Source organism: Oncorhynchus nerka, linkage group LG13 (assembly GCF_034236695.1).
Source record: "Oncorhynchus nerka isolate Pitt River linkage group LG13, Oner_Uvic_2.0, whole genome shotgun sequence".
NCBI classification, from domain to species: domain Eukaryota; kingdom Metazoa; phylum Chordata; class Actinopteri; order Salmoniformes; family Salmonidae; genus Oncorhynchus; species Oncorhynchus nerka.
In genome coordinates this window covers 76,582,697-76,599,022 of record NC_088408.1, presented here as the reverse complement: position 1 = coordinate 76,599,022, position 16,326 = coordinate 76,582,697, and the positions used below count along the sequence as shown (strand labels likewise).

Sequence of the window (16,326 nt, the reverse complement as noted above, 5' to 3'; positions counted from 1 at the left end):
ACGCTCCTCAGGTCGAATGTTGAGCAGAACACACTTGACCAACATCTCTCTCCTCTCTCAACTTCTCCATCGCCTCCTTGACGGTCTCTGGCTCTTCCCTCTGCTCAGCCGCCAGCTCCATGTGCCCCCCCCCCCAAAAAAAAATAATCTTGGTGTTTCTGTGGCTGCGGTCCCCGGCGTCGTCGCTGTCCTTCCTGAGTCCTCTACGACTCCCGCCAAGGAAGGGTCTCGCATCCCCCCATGATTTCCTCCCATGTCCAAAACTCCTTTACCTCATGAACACGCTGCTTGGTCCTTGCTTGGTGGGATATTCTGTCACGCTCGTGAAAATGGACGGACCAAGGTGATTAAAGTTCCACATCTTTAAATAAAGGGAAACTTCCAAACAAAACAATAAACAAACAACGAATTGTGACATCAGTGGTGCAACATGCACATGCACAAAACAATATCCCACAAAGCAGGTGGGAGAAAGGGCTTCCTAAATATGATCCCCAATTAGAGACAATGAACATCAGCTGCCTATAATTGGGAACCATACTAAGAGCACCAACATAGAAATGAAAAGACTAGAACACCCCCCTAGTCACCCTCTGATCTAAACACCATAGAGAACCAAGGGCTCTCGAGATCTTTGCTTCTAGGGAAAGTTGCAAAGAAAAAGCCATATCTCAGACATGCCAATAAAAAGAAAAGATGGGGAAAAAGAACAGAGACACTGGACAGAGGAACTCTGTCAAGGCCAGCATCCTGGAGTCGCCTCTTCACTGTTGACATTGAGACTGGTGTTTTGAGGGTACTATTTAATGAAGCTGCCAGTTGAGGATTTGTGAGGTGTCTTTCTCAAACTAGACACTAACATAATTGTCCCCTTGCTCAGTTGTTCACCGGGGCCTCCCACTCCCCTTTCTATTCTGGTTAGAGCCAGTTTGCTCTGTTCTGTGAAGGAAGTAGTACACTGTGTTGTACGAGATCTTCAGTTTCATGACAATTTCTTGCATGGAATAGCCTTCATTTCTCAGAACAAGAATAGACTGACGAATTTCTGGCATTTTGATCCTGTAATCGAACCCACAAATGCTGATGCTCAACTAGTCTAAAGAAGGCCAGTTTTATTGCCTCTAATCGGCACAACAGTTTTCAGCTGTGCTAACATAATTGCAAAAGGGTTTTCTAACAATCAATTAGCCAATGAAAATGATGAAATTGGATTAGCTAACACAACGTGCCATTGGAACACAGAAGTGATGGTTGCTGATAATGGGCCTCTGTAAGCCTATGTACAGTTGAAGTCGGAAGTTTACAAATTTCTTGTTAACAAACTATAGTTTTGGCAAGTCGGTTAGGACATCTACTTTGTGCATGACACAAGTAATTTTTCCAACAATTGTTTATAGATTATTTCACTGTATCACAATTCCAGTGGGTCAGAAGTTTACATACACTAAGTTGACTGTGCCTTTAAACAGCTTGGAAAATTCCAGAAAATGATGTCATGGCTTCAGAAGCTTCTGATAAGCTAATTAACATAATTTGAGTCAATTGGAGGTGTACCTGTGGATGTATTTCAAGGCCTACCTTCAAACTCAGTGCCTTTTTGCTTGACATCATGGGAAAATCAAAAGAAATCAGCCAAGACCTCAGAAAAATAATTGTAGATCTCCACAAGTCCGGTTCATCCTTGGGAGCAATTTCCAAATGCCTGAAGGTACCACGTTCATCTGTACAAACACTAGTACGCCAGTATAAACACCATGGGACCATGCAGCCGTCATACCGCTCAGGAAGGAGACGCGTTCTGTCTCCTAGAGATGAACCTACTTTGGTGCGAAAAGTGCAAATCAATCCCAGAACAACAGCAAAGGAGGTGCTGGAGGAAACAGGTACAACAGTATCTATATCCTCATTAAAACGAGTCCTATAGCGACATAACCCGAAAAGCCGCTCAGCAAGGAAGAAGCCACTGCTCCAAAACTGCCATAAAAAAGCCAGACTACAGTTTGCAACGCACGTGGGGACAAAGATCGTACTTTTTGGAGAAATGTCCTCTGGTCTGATGAAACAATAATAGAACTGTTTAGTCATAATGACCATCGTTATGTTTGGAGGAAAAAGGGGGAGGCTTGGAAGCTGAAGAACACTATCCCAACCGTGAAGCACGACGGTGACAGCATCATGTTGTGAGGGTGCTTTGCTGCAGGAGGGATTTGTGCACTTCACAAAATAGATGGCATCATGAGGTAGGAAAATTATGTGGATATATTGAAGCAACATCTCAAGACATCAGTCAAGAAGTTAAAGCTTGGTCGCAAATGGATCTTCCAAATGGACAATGACCCCAAGCATACTTCCAAAGTTGTGGCAAAATGGCTGAAGGACAACAAAGTCAAGGTATTGGAGTGGCCATCACAAAGCTCTGACCTCAATCCTATAGAAAATTCGTGGGCAGAACTGAAAAAGCATGTGCAAGCAAGGAGGCCTACAAACCTGACACATTTACACCAGATCTGTCAGGATGAATGGGCCAAAATTCACCCAACGTATTGTGGGAAGCTTGTGGAAGGCTACTCGAAATGTTTGACCCAAGTAAAAAAATATAAAGGCAATGCTACCAAATACTAATTGAGTGTATGTAAACTTCTGACCCACTGGGAATGTGATGAAAGAAATAAAAGCTGAAATTATTTCACTCTCTCTCTACTATTATTCTTACATTTCACATTCTTAAAATAAAGGGGTGATCCTAACGGAACTAAGACAGGGAATTTTTACTAGGATTAAATGTCAGGAATTGTGAAGGACATTTTTAAGTGACCCCCAAACCTTTGAACGGTAGTGTATTTATCAGATGGTATTGCAGGTGTATCAAAGTGCTTGTGTTCCTAGCTCCAACAGTGCAGTAATATGTAACAATACACCCTCGCCCTCCATTTGTCAAATCTGACCATAATTCTACCCTCCTGATTCCTGCTTACAAGCAAAAATTTAAGCATGAAGCATAAGTGATTCGGTCAATAAAAAAGTGGTCAGATGAAGCAGATGCTAAGCTACAGGACTGCTTTGCTAGCACAGACTGGAATATGTTCCCGGATTCTTCCTATGGCATTGAGGAGTACACCACATCAGTCATTGGCTTCCTCAATAAGGTCATCCCCACAGTGACCGTACGTACATAACCCAACCAGAAGCTATGGATTACACGCAACATCTGCACTGATCTAAAGGCTAGAGCTGCCGCTTTCAAGGAGCGGGACTCTAACCCGGAGGCTTATAAGAAATCCCGCTATGCCCTCCAACGAAACATCAAACAGGCAGTGTCAATACTGGACTAAGACTGAATCGTACTACACCGGCTCCGATGCTCGTCGGATGTGGCAGAGCTTGCAAACCATTACAGACTACATAGGGAAGCAAAGATGAGAGCTGCCCAGTGACATGAGCCTACCAGATGAGCTAAAGTACTTCTATGCTCGCTTCGAGGCAAGTAACACTGAAACATGCATGAGATCACCAGCTGTTCCGGATGACTGTGTGACCACGCTCTCCACAACCGATTTGAGTAAGATCTTTAAACAGGTCAACATTCACAAGGCCGCATGGCCAAACGGATTAACAGGACGTGTACTGCGAGCATGCACTGACCAACTGGCAAGTGTCTTCACTGACATTTTCAACCTCTCCCTGTCTGAGTCTGTAATACCAACATGTTTTAAGCAGATACTGTGCCCAAGAACACTCAGGTAACCTGTCCTAAATGACTACCGACCTGTAGTACTCACATCTGTAGCCATGAAGTGCTTTGAAAGGCTGGTCATGGCTCACATCAACACCATTATCCCAGAAACCCTAGACCCACTCCAATTTGCGTACCGCCCTAACTCTGCAACTGGATCCTGGACTCCCTGACGGGCCGACCCCAGGTGGTAAGGGTAGGTAACAACACATCTGCCACGCGGATCCTCAACACAGAGGCCCCTCAGGGGTGCGTGCTCAGTCCCCTCCTGTACTCCCTGTTCACTCATGACTGCACGGCCAGGCACGACTCCAACACCATCATTAAGTTTGCTGATGACACAACAGTGGTAGGCCTGATCACCAACAATGAGACAGCCTATAGGAAGGAGGTCAGAGACCTGGCCGTGTGGTGCCAGGACAACAACCTCTCCCTCAACGTGATCAAGACCAAGGAGATGATTGTGGACTACAGGAAAAGGAGGACTGAGCACGCCCCCATTCTCATCGACGGGGCTGTAGTGGAGCAGGTTTAGAGCTTCAAGTTCCTTGACGTTCACATCAACAACAAACTAACGTGGTCCAAGCACACCAAGACAGTCGTGAAGAGAGCACAACCTATACCCCCTATTCCCCCTCAGGAGACTGAGGGGGAATAGCCACACCATCGAGAGCATCCATCGAGAGCATCCTAACGGGTTGCATCACTGCCTGGTATTGCAACTGCTTGGCCTCCGACCACAAGGCACTACAGAGGGTAGTGCGTACAGCCAAGAACATCACTGGGGCCAAGCGTCCTGCCATCCAGGACCTCTATATCAGGCGGTGTCAGAGGAAGGCACTAAACATTGTCAAAGACTGTTCTCTCTGCTACCGCACGGCAAGCGGTACCTGAGCGCCAAGTCTATGTCCAAGAGGCTTCTAAACAGCTTCTACCCCCAAGCCAAAAGACTCCTGAACACCTAATCAAATGGCTACCCAGAGTATTTGCATTGCCCCCCTCTTTTACGCCACTGCTCTCTGTTATTATCTATGCATAGTCACTTTAATAACTCTACCTACATGTACATATTACCTCAATTACCTCGACTAACCGGTGCCCCCTGCACATTGACTCTGTACCGGTACCCCCTGTATTTAGTCTCACTATTGGTTTTTTACTGCTGCTCTTTAACTACTTGTTACTTTTATTTCTTATTCATATTTTTTAAACTGCATTGTTGGTTAGGGGCTTGTAAGTAAGCATTTCACTTTACGGTCTACCTGTTATATTTGACGCATGTGACAAATACAATTTGATTAGAAAAAAATCTAAAAGTAAAAGATTGGAATTAAGAAATATTAGGACGAGCAATGTCCGGAGTATAAATATATACACTATATATACAAAAGTATGTTGATGCCCCTTCAAATGAGTGGATTTGGCTATTTCAGACACATCTTCTGGGGAATCTTTCATTACAATCTATTTAAATTGCTACCTGTTTCAGCTTCCATGTAGCCCTCACCCTGAATTAATTTATTGGTTCCTAAGGGTCAGCACATTGTTACATCTTTATGCCAAATGAGACAAAAGGGCACAACAAAACAGTCCAAAGAAAAGCTATTTTGTTTTGGGACCAAGGCAGTTGGTTGCCAGGTGACCCATGAGAAAGTGTAGGCCTCATGTGCAAATAAATCCATGTGCACATACACCAAACCAAGGGCTTCCTCCCTCTTCATACTGCAACATTGTTTTACCGTAGTTCTATTCCAATCCAGACACTCTCCACCCTATTGATCATTTGATTAATTATTTAACTTGTTGTAAAAAGCTACCTCACCAGACTGTGGTCGTCATCATTTAGCTGGTTTCCAGGCTGTCTGTTTGAATTAATTCAAGGGCAGTATTCCCATACAGAAGTTTCTATTTAGTGTTCTGGTCCCTAGCTAATAGATGGTGTCCACTCAGTCAGGGAGGGGACAACCATTCAGAGTTATATAAGAAAAGTCTGGATATGAATGCTGATTTAGGCCTTCACTTATCCATTCAAGCATTGAAGCCTGTTGAAAACCTCCCCTCCTCTTCCTCCTCCACATAGCCCCTTATGAAACAGTGTTTTGTCTAAGCCTCTGTGAAGCACATGCTCCAGAAGTAGAGGTGTCCTGCTCTGGCTGTACTGTACTATCGTCTCACGTGTCTCTGCTCCATCTCTCTCATCTTTCACTATGTCTGTCCAGCTAGTCGTATCTCTCCTAGCTCTAGCTTCTCTGAATGCTGCATCTGCACCGCTCTGTAAAGAACTGGTCAAACCCCTGGTACTGGAGGACCATACTGAGGTAAGTTGTGATCATAGTACAAACATGATCTTTAGACTTAATGACTACGTCGCAGATGACACTCTACTCCCTATCCAGAAAACCTACTTTGGCCAGAGCCAAAGACTCTGGGGAAGGTGTCATTTTGAGACACAGCCATTTATTTTACAAATAAGAGCTATTTGTGGCAAATGAATGTGTGATTATTTATTTTGGGACAGTGACAGATGCTGTGCAGTATACATACAGATTTAGGATCTTAATTTTGCCAGTATTGTCATAGCAAGAAAATCCTGCAGCAAAAGGATTCGAACATCTAGTCCATAATGTTGCTTGATCAGTGGTTTGGCTATTAGCTGGCCAAAAGTAGCCTACATGAAAAGTGCAATACTGTTAAAATAACTGTGTGTTAGTGCGGGTTTTCAGTTAATTTATGTAAATCGCAAAGGTAATTTGCATTTCCTGCAGCGTAGGAATATTCTCAGCAACAAAAGAGTGATCAAATTAAGATCATACATCTGTACTACTCTACACTTAGAAAAAAAATGTGCTATCTAGAACCTTAAAGAGTTCTTCGGCTGTCCCCATAGGAGAACCCTTTGAAGAACCCTTTTTGGTTACATGTTGAACCCTTTCCATAGAGGGTTCTACATGTAACCAAAAGGGTTCTCCTATGGGGACACCAGAAGAACTCTTTATTCTAAGAGTGTACCTTTTGTTGTTTTTTTCAACTTCAAATGGTCCAAGTTAGGTTAAGGATACTGCAATGAAGATGGTTTGAAACTCAAGGGTTTTTCCTTGTCTGTGACTGGTAGATCTATGGCAAATGGGTGTATGTGATGGGGTCTGCAGATCATTCAGTCTTCCAAAAAGCTTTGGGGACTCTGAAAAGCTCCTGGATTGACCTGTCGGCTACATCTGACCATCAAGTAGTCACACTACGTTGGGGAGACCGCATGTAAGTCTGGTTAGGTTGTGGATATGAATGTGGACTGTAACGAATGTCATTGGGCGTTAAAAAATATTAGGAAAGTATCTGCAATGGTAGACATTTAATTTCACCTTTCTCGGAAAGCAAAGAGAATATCTCAGGTTGGCACCTACTTTATGCTAACAAGTTTTCCTAAATATCTATCAGTGATGGCAAATGCGTTGTCGGTGCAACAAATGCTACCATCTCCGGCACCACCTCCACAGTAAGTGACCCGTGCTCTACAAGCCTGCTCGCCAGATCTGTCTGTGCTTTAGCCAACACCCCCCTCTGGCGTTATGCCAAATAGGACTTTAACAAAGGAGCGAGTTGGCTGAAGCAGAAACAGATTTGGCAACCAGACTAGTGCTCTACATCTTAATGATGAAATCATTTAGCTGCTCAATAATAGGGACTTTATCCACTTGCCTATTTACACTCTCCAGAATCTCCCTTAAGTGTTCAATTGGGTTGAGATCTGGTGACTGAGACCGCAAAGGCATATGGTTTACATCATTTTCATGCTCATCAAACCATTCAGTGACCACTCGTGCTCTGGATGGGGGCATAGCCATGGTAGCCAAAATAATGGTATGCCCAATATTTTATATATATATATGACGCTAAGCATGAATGAATATTAATTGCTTACTTAACTCAGGAACCACACCTGTGTGGAAGCACCTGCTTCAATATACTTTATATCCCCCATTTACTCATGTGTTACCTGTACATTGTCATGAACTAAATACATAAGTATTCTGACCCTTTACTCTGTACTTTGTTGAAGCACCTTTGGCAGCGATTACAGCCTCAAGTCTTCTTGGGTATGACGCTACAAGCTTGGCACACCTCCCATTCTTCTCTGCAGATCCTCTCAAGCTATGTCAGGTTGGATGGGGAGCTATTTTCAGGTCTCTCCAGAGATGTTCGATCTGGTTCAAGTCCGGGCTCTGGCTGGGTCACTCAAGAACATTCAGAGACATGTCCCGAAGCCAATCCTGCGTTGTCTTGGCTGTGTGTTCAGGGTCGTTGTCCTGTTGTAAGATTAACCTTTTCCCCAGTCTGAGGTCCTGAGCTCTCTGGAGCAGGTTTTAATTAAGGATCTCTCTGTACTTTGCTCTGTTCATCTTTCCCTCGATCCTCACAAGTCTCCCAGTCCCTGACGCTGAAAAACATCCCCACAGCATGATGCTCCCACCCCATGCTTCACTGTAGGGATGATGCCAGGTTTCCTCCAGACATGACGCTTGGCATTCAATCTTGGTTTCATCAGACCAGAGAATCTTGTTCCTCATGGTCCTTGAGGTGCCTTTTGTCAAACTCCAAGTGGGCTGTCATGTGCCTTTTACTGAGGAGTGCTTCCATCTGGCCACTCTATCATAAAGGCCTGATAGGTGGAGTGCTGCATCTGGGTTCTTCTCCCCCGATTGCTCAGTTTGGCCAGGCGACCAGCTCTAGGAAGAGTTTTGGTGGTTCCAAACTTCTTCCATTTAAGAACGATGGAGGCCACTGTGTTCTTGGGGAACTTCATTACCTCAGAAATGTTTTGATACTCTTCCCCAGATCGGTGCCTCGTGACAATCCAGTCTCTGCACTCTACGGACAATTTCCTCAACATCAATGTCAACTGTGTGACCTTATATAGACAGGTGTATGCCTTTCCAAATCATGTCCAATCAATTAAATTTACCACAGTTGGACTCCAATCAAGTTGTAGAAACTTCAAGGATACTCAATGGAAACAGGATGCAACAGCTCAATTTCAAGTCAAATAGCAAACGGTCTGAATATGTAAATAAGGTATGTTTTTAATTTTTAATACATTTACAAAAACAAAATAGAAAACCCTGTTTTTGATTTGTCATTGTGGGTTATTGGGTGTAGATTGATGAGGAAAATCCATTTTAGAATCATTCTGAACATAACAAAATATGGAAAAGGTCAAGGGGTCTGATTACTTTCCCAACACACTGTATATGTATAGAGTGCACACTAAACAGTATTATTTACTAAGGTTACAAAATTACGTGAACATTCAATAAATTCTATGGTTTTCCCAAAATCCTAGTTGGAGGATTCCCGGATCCCTCCAACCAGGATTTCTGGAAAACCTGGGAATTTATTGAATGTTTCCAGAATTTTGCCTTAAGCATTACTCAATATACAGTATCTGCAGTAACAAAGCATTTATAGACGAGTAAATATCAGTAGACTGGCATTAAAATATGGCTCTTGACTTAACGCAAACTATGAAAAAACAAGACAATCAAAAAGAGAAGTGCAATAAATTCAAGCTCCCTCACTTGACAAGGTGGACAGGGTAAACAGTGGCTGCATCTCAATACTCTTATGTGGAGTCCTCTCCTTGTCTCCTTACTTTCATCTGCATTGTTCTAAAGGTACTGGACAGGTGAGCGAAAATGCCTGGCAGGCATCCATATGTTGCCTTCATCTATATAACGTATAACGTTATAACGTTTTCAGCTCGAGATCCAAATTAGAAATTGACCGTCCTCTAGTGACCCAAATCATCCTCCAAAGACCCACATGAATAAGAAATAGTGTGTGATTACTAGGGCTGTCAGAGTTAATCAGTTACGTTGGGCGAGAGCAAGAACACGTGGGAATTAGCGGCATGTAGAAAATGTGTCATTGGCTTTGATACTCTGATTGGTTAGAGACGAACTGATGACTTTATTTTGTACAACACCCCTCATTTTGACGTCACCACAAACGACTTCAACGATGGCGTAAGACTGAAGTATGTAGTTGAACATAGAGCAGCGGAATAATTCAGTTTGAGTCGTCAGGCAACCAAAATACATCATCTATACTGCTAAAAACAACAATGCAATGTCAAAACAAGTTGACATTGAGGTTAAAGATAGTGTGCTTTATCAATTTAATGGATTTTGCTTAACGTTACTTTGGACAAAATCAAGTTGTCAATATTCTTGTAATGCTTTTTGTATTAAAAGCAATGGTAAATTACAGCTCAATTTTAGATCATTCAGATTTTGCGATTTATCACAATTAATCACACCAAATTCTGCGATGAACTCTATGAAATGTTTTAGTTTGACATCCCGAGTGATTATAGATGCAGATCATAACTAGCGACCTACCTCTCACATGCCCAGGGCCCACTTTGGGTTACGACACATAAGAAGCCCTGCTCTAGACTATCGAGATGCAGCCCTAGAGTCTGTTCGAATTCGCAGTCCTAAGGCGTCAGGCCATGAGCTTCCTGTAATGACTGCCCACAGTGCTCTGAATGCTCTCCAGTCTGCTGGTCCTGGTACTGCCTGTCTGAGAGCTTAGCTCTGCTCCTGGCCCAGCCTGTCTGCAGCCCAGCAGAGCTGCCACCTGTCTCTGGCACTGGGACGAACCAAAGTAGTAGATGAGCGGGTCCAGGCAGCAGCTAATGCTGCCCACACACATGGAGAGCAGGTAGGCCTGGTAGGAGCTGTCACTGCGTCCATGGGCCAGCTTGAGGTAGTGCACCAGGAGGATGACATTGGTGGGGGTGAAGCAGGCCACAAACACCACCAGCACTGTCACTGCCATCACCACCGCACGAGACTTCCTGGAGCGGTTCTCCACGTTGGCCGCGGCCAGGGCCTGCACAATACGGACGTAGCACACAGCTGTGAACACCAGAGGGATGAAGAAGAAGATGGAGGAGTAAATGGGGAAGAAGTAGAGGTAGTAGGCACGGAGCTTGTCTACATCCTGCACGTCGTGGCAGGTAGTGATGCCCACATCCGGGAGGTGGATGGTCTGTCTGGAGAGCAGGAGGGGGGTCACTCCTCCCAGGGCCAACAGCCACATGGCGCCACACACCACGGCGGCCGTCTGTGGACTACGCCACGTCAGGGAGTCCATGGGGTAGACCACCGCCAGGAAGCGGTCGATGCTGATGCACATCATGAGCAGGACAGAGCAATACATGTTGCAGTAGAAGGCTGCTGTCACCAGGCGACACATGAAGGGGCCATAAACCCAGTTGTTACCGTGGAAATGGTATGAGATCCTGAAGGGGAGCAGCAGGGCGAAGAGGAGGTCGGCACTGGCCAGGTTCAGCATGTAGATCACCGCCGGCTTCCTCGGACGGATACGACGCACAAACATCACCACGGCAATCAGGTTGAGGGGGACGCTGATAATGAAGACCAGGGTGTAGACTGTGGGGACGAAGGCCGTTGCTAGGCGACCCTGGAGGAAGCTGCGGGCCTCCTCAGAGATGACAATCTTGGTGGAGCGACGAGGCCCGTGATGGCCATGCTCCTGCTTCTTCACTGGCTCCTGGCCCATCCCTGAGCCACTACCCTCCTGTACATCCAGCCCTATGTAGTCGATGGGCTCATCAGTCACCGACAGGAAGATCCCTGCAAACGTCCTCAGGTTGAGTCTGGAGTCTGAGAGAGACAGACAACAGGAGCTGAGTAACAAATAACAGTATGTGCTCTTCATTATAAAGTGCCCAATGAACGGTGATATATAGCATAACCGCAAGGTGTGTGCACACCTCACTGTAAACATGTAAAGTGGCGGTCCTATAGCGAACATGCCACAGCAAAGACAATCGAGTGTAAGTATAGTCTACTCTGCATGCTGTCCTACCAGGGTCGAGGATAATTAACATGCTGAACACAAAAGGTTTGTCATAATTCATTTTCACATCTTTCCATGCGCCCTTTCTGCATGAAAAAAACGGCATTGGAAAACCTCTGGATTTAGCCTATAAGTGGCAGTTTGAGTCAGGGGGTAAATATGTTGAATATACTAACACATTTTTCTAAATTGTGCACAAAGTTTGAAAGAGCTTTTCATGTTGAGCTATACGTACGTGTTCCATCGCAATTGTCTTCAAATCCCGTTAAGTTTCCATCTTAATTTTCATAAACATTTTTATGGCGGTTAAAAATAAATGTTCACTAATTGAAACTGCTGTTTTTGTTCATCTTTAAAAAAAAAATTTTTTTTTACCCTCGACAATGAACAATGCAAGTGGGCACATTTCAAAACCCAAAATGCTTCGTAAAGCTGCTAAAGAGCAGAAGGGTCTATATCTCCTCATAATGTAAAAAACAATAATAATTTCAATGTTTAACTGATCTATGAAAATAAAGACAGAAAAAACATCAAGGCATTTGACTTACCATTGTGTGGCACATATGCTGAAGTTTGCAGAGCAAAAAGGGCCAACGTCGCAACAATCCAATAAACCATGACTGTAAATTCACTCTTATCCTAAATTGATTTCACAGGCAAACGTTTCGTTAAACTTAAGACAAAGAAAATATCTCAAAACATTTTTTTTTGTGAGGGAAACTGCCGTAAGCCTTCGAACAGTCCGCGCGTAGCACCAAAAGACACATTGGTTTTGAAAAGTCTGACTCCATCAACAAAAGAGGTCGTAAAAAGCCTCGCCTACTCTCGAGTGATTAATTAATACAGACAGGAATTGAAACGTGTCTATTCAGTCACGTATACAACCATCTTGGACCAGGGCATATTTTTTCATCTTGGGGTGACACTTATAAAAACGAATAATGCTCCATTCTTTCTTTGATCAATTAAGCAATATCCCTTTAAACATCAACATTTCATATAGGTCAGAGTGTATTCGTGTTTAAAACAAAGACCAAGCAAATAATATATATATTTGTATTTTTATTAAACTCATTAAAACATTAGAAATTATTTAAATGTATACTGGACGGTACATTATGTGTAAAAAGCAGCGAAACTCTAGAAATGCATGTTAATTAATAGACTTTAAAAGATGCACAGCTTCCCAATGTACTGTATGTGGATTAAAAATACACTGATTATTAACCACTTCCAGACAATCCATGCTGGCTACTGTATATAGCTGGACAGGAATTGTACTACTGTCTAAACTCCCATTCTGTCTATTAGGCAGTAGTGCATTGTACACATCTTGTTGCAAACATACTTCATTTTTCAGTGACAATAACAGTGTTGTCTTTATAGAACTTCTACATATAAAATGTAGATTTCATTACAATATACCTTAAAAAAATATATTCCATGTACAATCTCCCAGTGGAAAACTGAACATAAACAAAATAATGAAACAGATATAACATGACAATACAAGATCAATCAAAACTGCATCAAATAAAACCAACAACCCTTTGTGTGTGTTTGTGGCTCACCAGCCTGAGGATGTGTGTATGTGAGCCTGAGGATAGACATGCTATAAATTGAAACCAAATCATATTCAGTCAGACATACATAACACCATTCAAACTTCCTATCCCAATGGCTCCTTTAACAAACAATACTTTGTCAGAAGGTATACAATCCTTTCACACCCATGTCCTCCTCCATATCTTTACCCTTCCTCTATATTTGGTTTATTTTCCATAGAACTTCTTGTTGAGGAGGAAGATGAGCAGGTTGACATTGACTTTGGCCTTGTCAAACATCTTCATCACTGCCACTCCGTCGTACTGAAGTTGGAGCAGGTCCTAGACAGGGACAGAAACAGAGAAAGTTAGACAGGGACCGAGATAGACAGACAGGGACCGAGATAGACAGACAGGGACCGAGATAGACAGACAGGGACCGAGATAGACAGACAGGGACCGAGATAGACAGACAGGGACCGAGATAGACAGACCGGGACCGAGATAGACAGACAGGGACCGAGATAGACAGACAGGGACCGAGATAGACAGACAGGGACCGAGATAGACAGACAGGGACCGAGATAGACAGACAGGGACCGAGATAGACAGACAGGGACCGAGATAGACAGACAGGGACCGAGATAGACAGACAGGGACCGAGATAGACAGACAGGGACCGAGATAGACAGACAGGGACCGAGATAGACAGACAGGGACCGAGATAGACAGACAGGGACCGAGATAGACAGACAGGGACCGAGATAGACAGACAGGGACTGAGATAGACAGACAGGGACTGAGATAGACAGGGACAGAAACAGAGAAAGTCAGACAGGGACTGAGATAGACAGGGACAGAAACAGAGAAAGTCAGACAGGAACTGAGATAGACAGGGACAGAAACAGAGAAAGTCAGACACGGACCAAGATAGACAGGGACAGAAACAGAGAAAGTCAGACAGGGACTGAGATAGTCAGACAGGGACCGAGATAGATAGTTAGACAGGGACAACAGACAGTCAACTATCATACTGCAGACAGGGACAGAAACAGACGGTCAGTGACAAATATGCGTCATCGTAGTTCCAGGGAAAAGCATTACCTGGAAATGGAGTTGGACTTTTTCCATCTCAACTCCCATAAACTTGGCCTTCACCTCAAAGTCCCCAACTTCCTCACTGGGCGAGATGTCAAACATGACATTTTTGAACCTGAGGGAAAATACAAGAACATGGGATTAAAATAATGAGTCAAAATGAAAATACAGGATACAGAGACTGGATAATAACCAACTCTAGTCCTGCTATTGTCCGTAGGTCACAACGTCAGACAGACTTGTTTTGGAATAACATTTAAATGTTGAGTGTGAGAAGTATTATGACCAGAAATGACAGTTGAAATCGTTTTTTTTTTTTTTTGTACTTATTTATTTTCTGAAATGCATTGATGATATTGGGCCAAAGTGTAGTGTGTTTATATGGCTCTAAAGAGGACGTAGTACTGTCTTCTAGATACTAGCTCTCTGTTTCCTCTTTGACCTAGCCTGGAACTCCCACAGAGTGCAGTGAGGAGCCACAGGAGCTGACTTTGGCTCTCAGCGCCACTCTAGATGGAACAGCCTGGCCAAAACAAGAAGGACGGGAGTGAGTATTCAGAGAGATGGAGGGAGAGGGGAATGAGAGAGGGACAGAGAGAGATGGAGGGAGAGGGGAATGAGAGAGGGACAGAGAGAGATGGAGGGAGAGGGGAATGAGAGAGGGACAGAGAGAGATGGAGGGAGAGGGGAATGACAGAGGGACAGAGAGAGATGGAGGGAGAGGGGAATGACAGAGGGACAGAGAGAGATGGAGGGAGGGGAATGAGAGAGGGACAGAGAGAGATGGAGGGAGAGGGGAATGAGAGAGGGACAGAGAGAGATGGAGGGAGAGGGGAATGAGAGAGGGACAGAGAGTGAAGGAGAGAGTGGGGATAACACAAAAAAGACAGACAGAGAGCGAGAGAGCGAGAGATAGACAGAACACGGTGGGCGTCTGTATGGAAAATGCCCCTTATTAATTAGGTTTTTCCTTCCTCCCCGTCTCACACAGAGCTTACAGAGCTCACTCATCACATCAAAGACCTGGGGCCTTGGCCCCATCCCAATACTTTACCAATGCATCCTTTCGTCCTCCCTTCCTTTGGAATAATCACTGATCTGATTTGTAAAAGCTATGACAGACTCATGCATTTCTGAAAGTATTGGAGCAGAGCCCCTTGTCAAATATGGATAACCTACTTGTACCACAATACCCGAGACCTGGTATGGTACCAACTCACTCAGGATTCAATACCATGTTCACATTAGTTCAACCACACTACCTCTTAAATCACAAAACCCTGGCTGTTCATTGTAAAATTTTTGCTATGCTTTGAAACAGTTTGTGCAAATGAACACGACTCCGGCGCCGGGAAGCTGATGTCCAAGCACAATGCTAAGCTAACTAGGACCAGCTGTCTTCCCCTCTGTTATACTCACTGGTTGGTTTGCAGCCCCTCTATCTCCAGGATCACTCCCTTCTCATGCAGCCGGGCCGCCGTGTACTTCAGAGACTGATGCTTCCACTTCGTACTGCCCTTCTCCTCCACCTTCCTGTCCAGCTTGATGGACCGCCGCGCGTTCCTGTGGGGACACACACCAGATAGGTGACACACGCATGGAAGTCACTCACGCACACATCACGTTTTGAATGGGACCATAGGCTCTGATCATGACAATAGCAATGACAATGTAATTCAAAACTAGCCCATATGGCGCCATTCCAAACCAATTCCTCCTCTGTAACCCAAGATCCTTGTTGACTTGCTAGGCCCTGTACAGTGTATGTTTTTAGGTTAACTAAGACTTATGGTTAGTGCCGAGGGGTCCGTTTTGTAGGGGACACTCACTTCCTGTTGAGGTTGTCAAGGCAGGTCCTGATGTAAGTGTCATAGTAGTTGGTCTGGTCCTGATAGAAGGCTGTCTTTGAGTTGAGCGCACTCAGTGTCTGTTGGAGCTTCACTAGCTCTGCCTTCCTCCTCTGTCTGTAACGCCTCTGGTAACGAATGTCCTGTCAAGCACACAAAGAAGGGACGTGATTGGTTAGATGTGTATTCTGCAACAAACTCTGAAGGCCATCAGTGTGTG

The 16,326-nt window shown here is 44.2% G+C and overlaps 2 protein-coding genes across 8 annotated transcripts in view; both read right to left on the bottom strand.

Annotated features, from left to right (window-relative positions):
• Positions 1-10,146: 10,146 nt before the first annotated feature.
• Positions 10,147-12,353, bottom strand: f2r (coagulation factor II (thrombin) receptor). The gene is made up of 2 exons (XM_029678354.2): positions 12,166-12,353; positions 10,147-11,421 (listed from the first exon to the last, which is right to left on the bottom strand). The coding sequence occupies exons 1-2, from the start codon at positions 12,233-12,235 to the stop codon at positions 10,235-10,237; spliced, it is 1,257 nt and encodes a 418-aa protein (XP_029534214.1). The 5' UTR covers positions 12,236-12,353; the 3' UTR covers positions 10,147-10,234.
• A 306-nt stretch (positions 12,354-12,659) lies between these two features.
• The window catches only part of LOC115140172 (ras GTPase-activating-like protein IQGAP1), an 85,319-nt gene continuing 81,652 nt past the window's right edge, over positions 12,660-16,326 (bottom strand). For all 7 annotated transcript variants that reach the window (XM_029678346.2, XM_029678347.2, XM_029678348.2 and 4 more), the window contains 4 exons: positions 16,089-16,249; positions 15,679-15,822; positions 14,266-14,374; positions 12,660-13,503 (listed from right to left, as the gene is read on the bottom strand). In XM_029678346.2, the coding sequence (XP_029534206.1) occupies positions 13,390-13,503; positions 14,266-14,374; positions 15,679-15,822; positions 16,089-16,249 (528 nt within the window). In that variant the 3' untranslated portion in view covers positions 12,660-13,389. The remainder of the gene's footprint in view (positions 13,504-14,265; positions 14,375-15,678; positions 15,823-16,088; positions 16,250-16,326) is intronic.

Excerpts from the sequence above, each read along its gene's own strand:
- f2r (XM_029678354.2), bottom strand. The coding sequence starts at position 12,235 with ATGGTTTATTGGATTGTTGCGACGTTGGCCCTTTTTGCTCTGCAAACT. Across the intron at positions 11,422-12,165 it reads AGCATATGTGCCACACAATG|ACTCCAGACTCAACCTGAGG; the intron begins GTAAGTCAAATG and ends TGTCTCTCTCAG.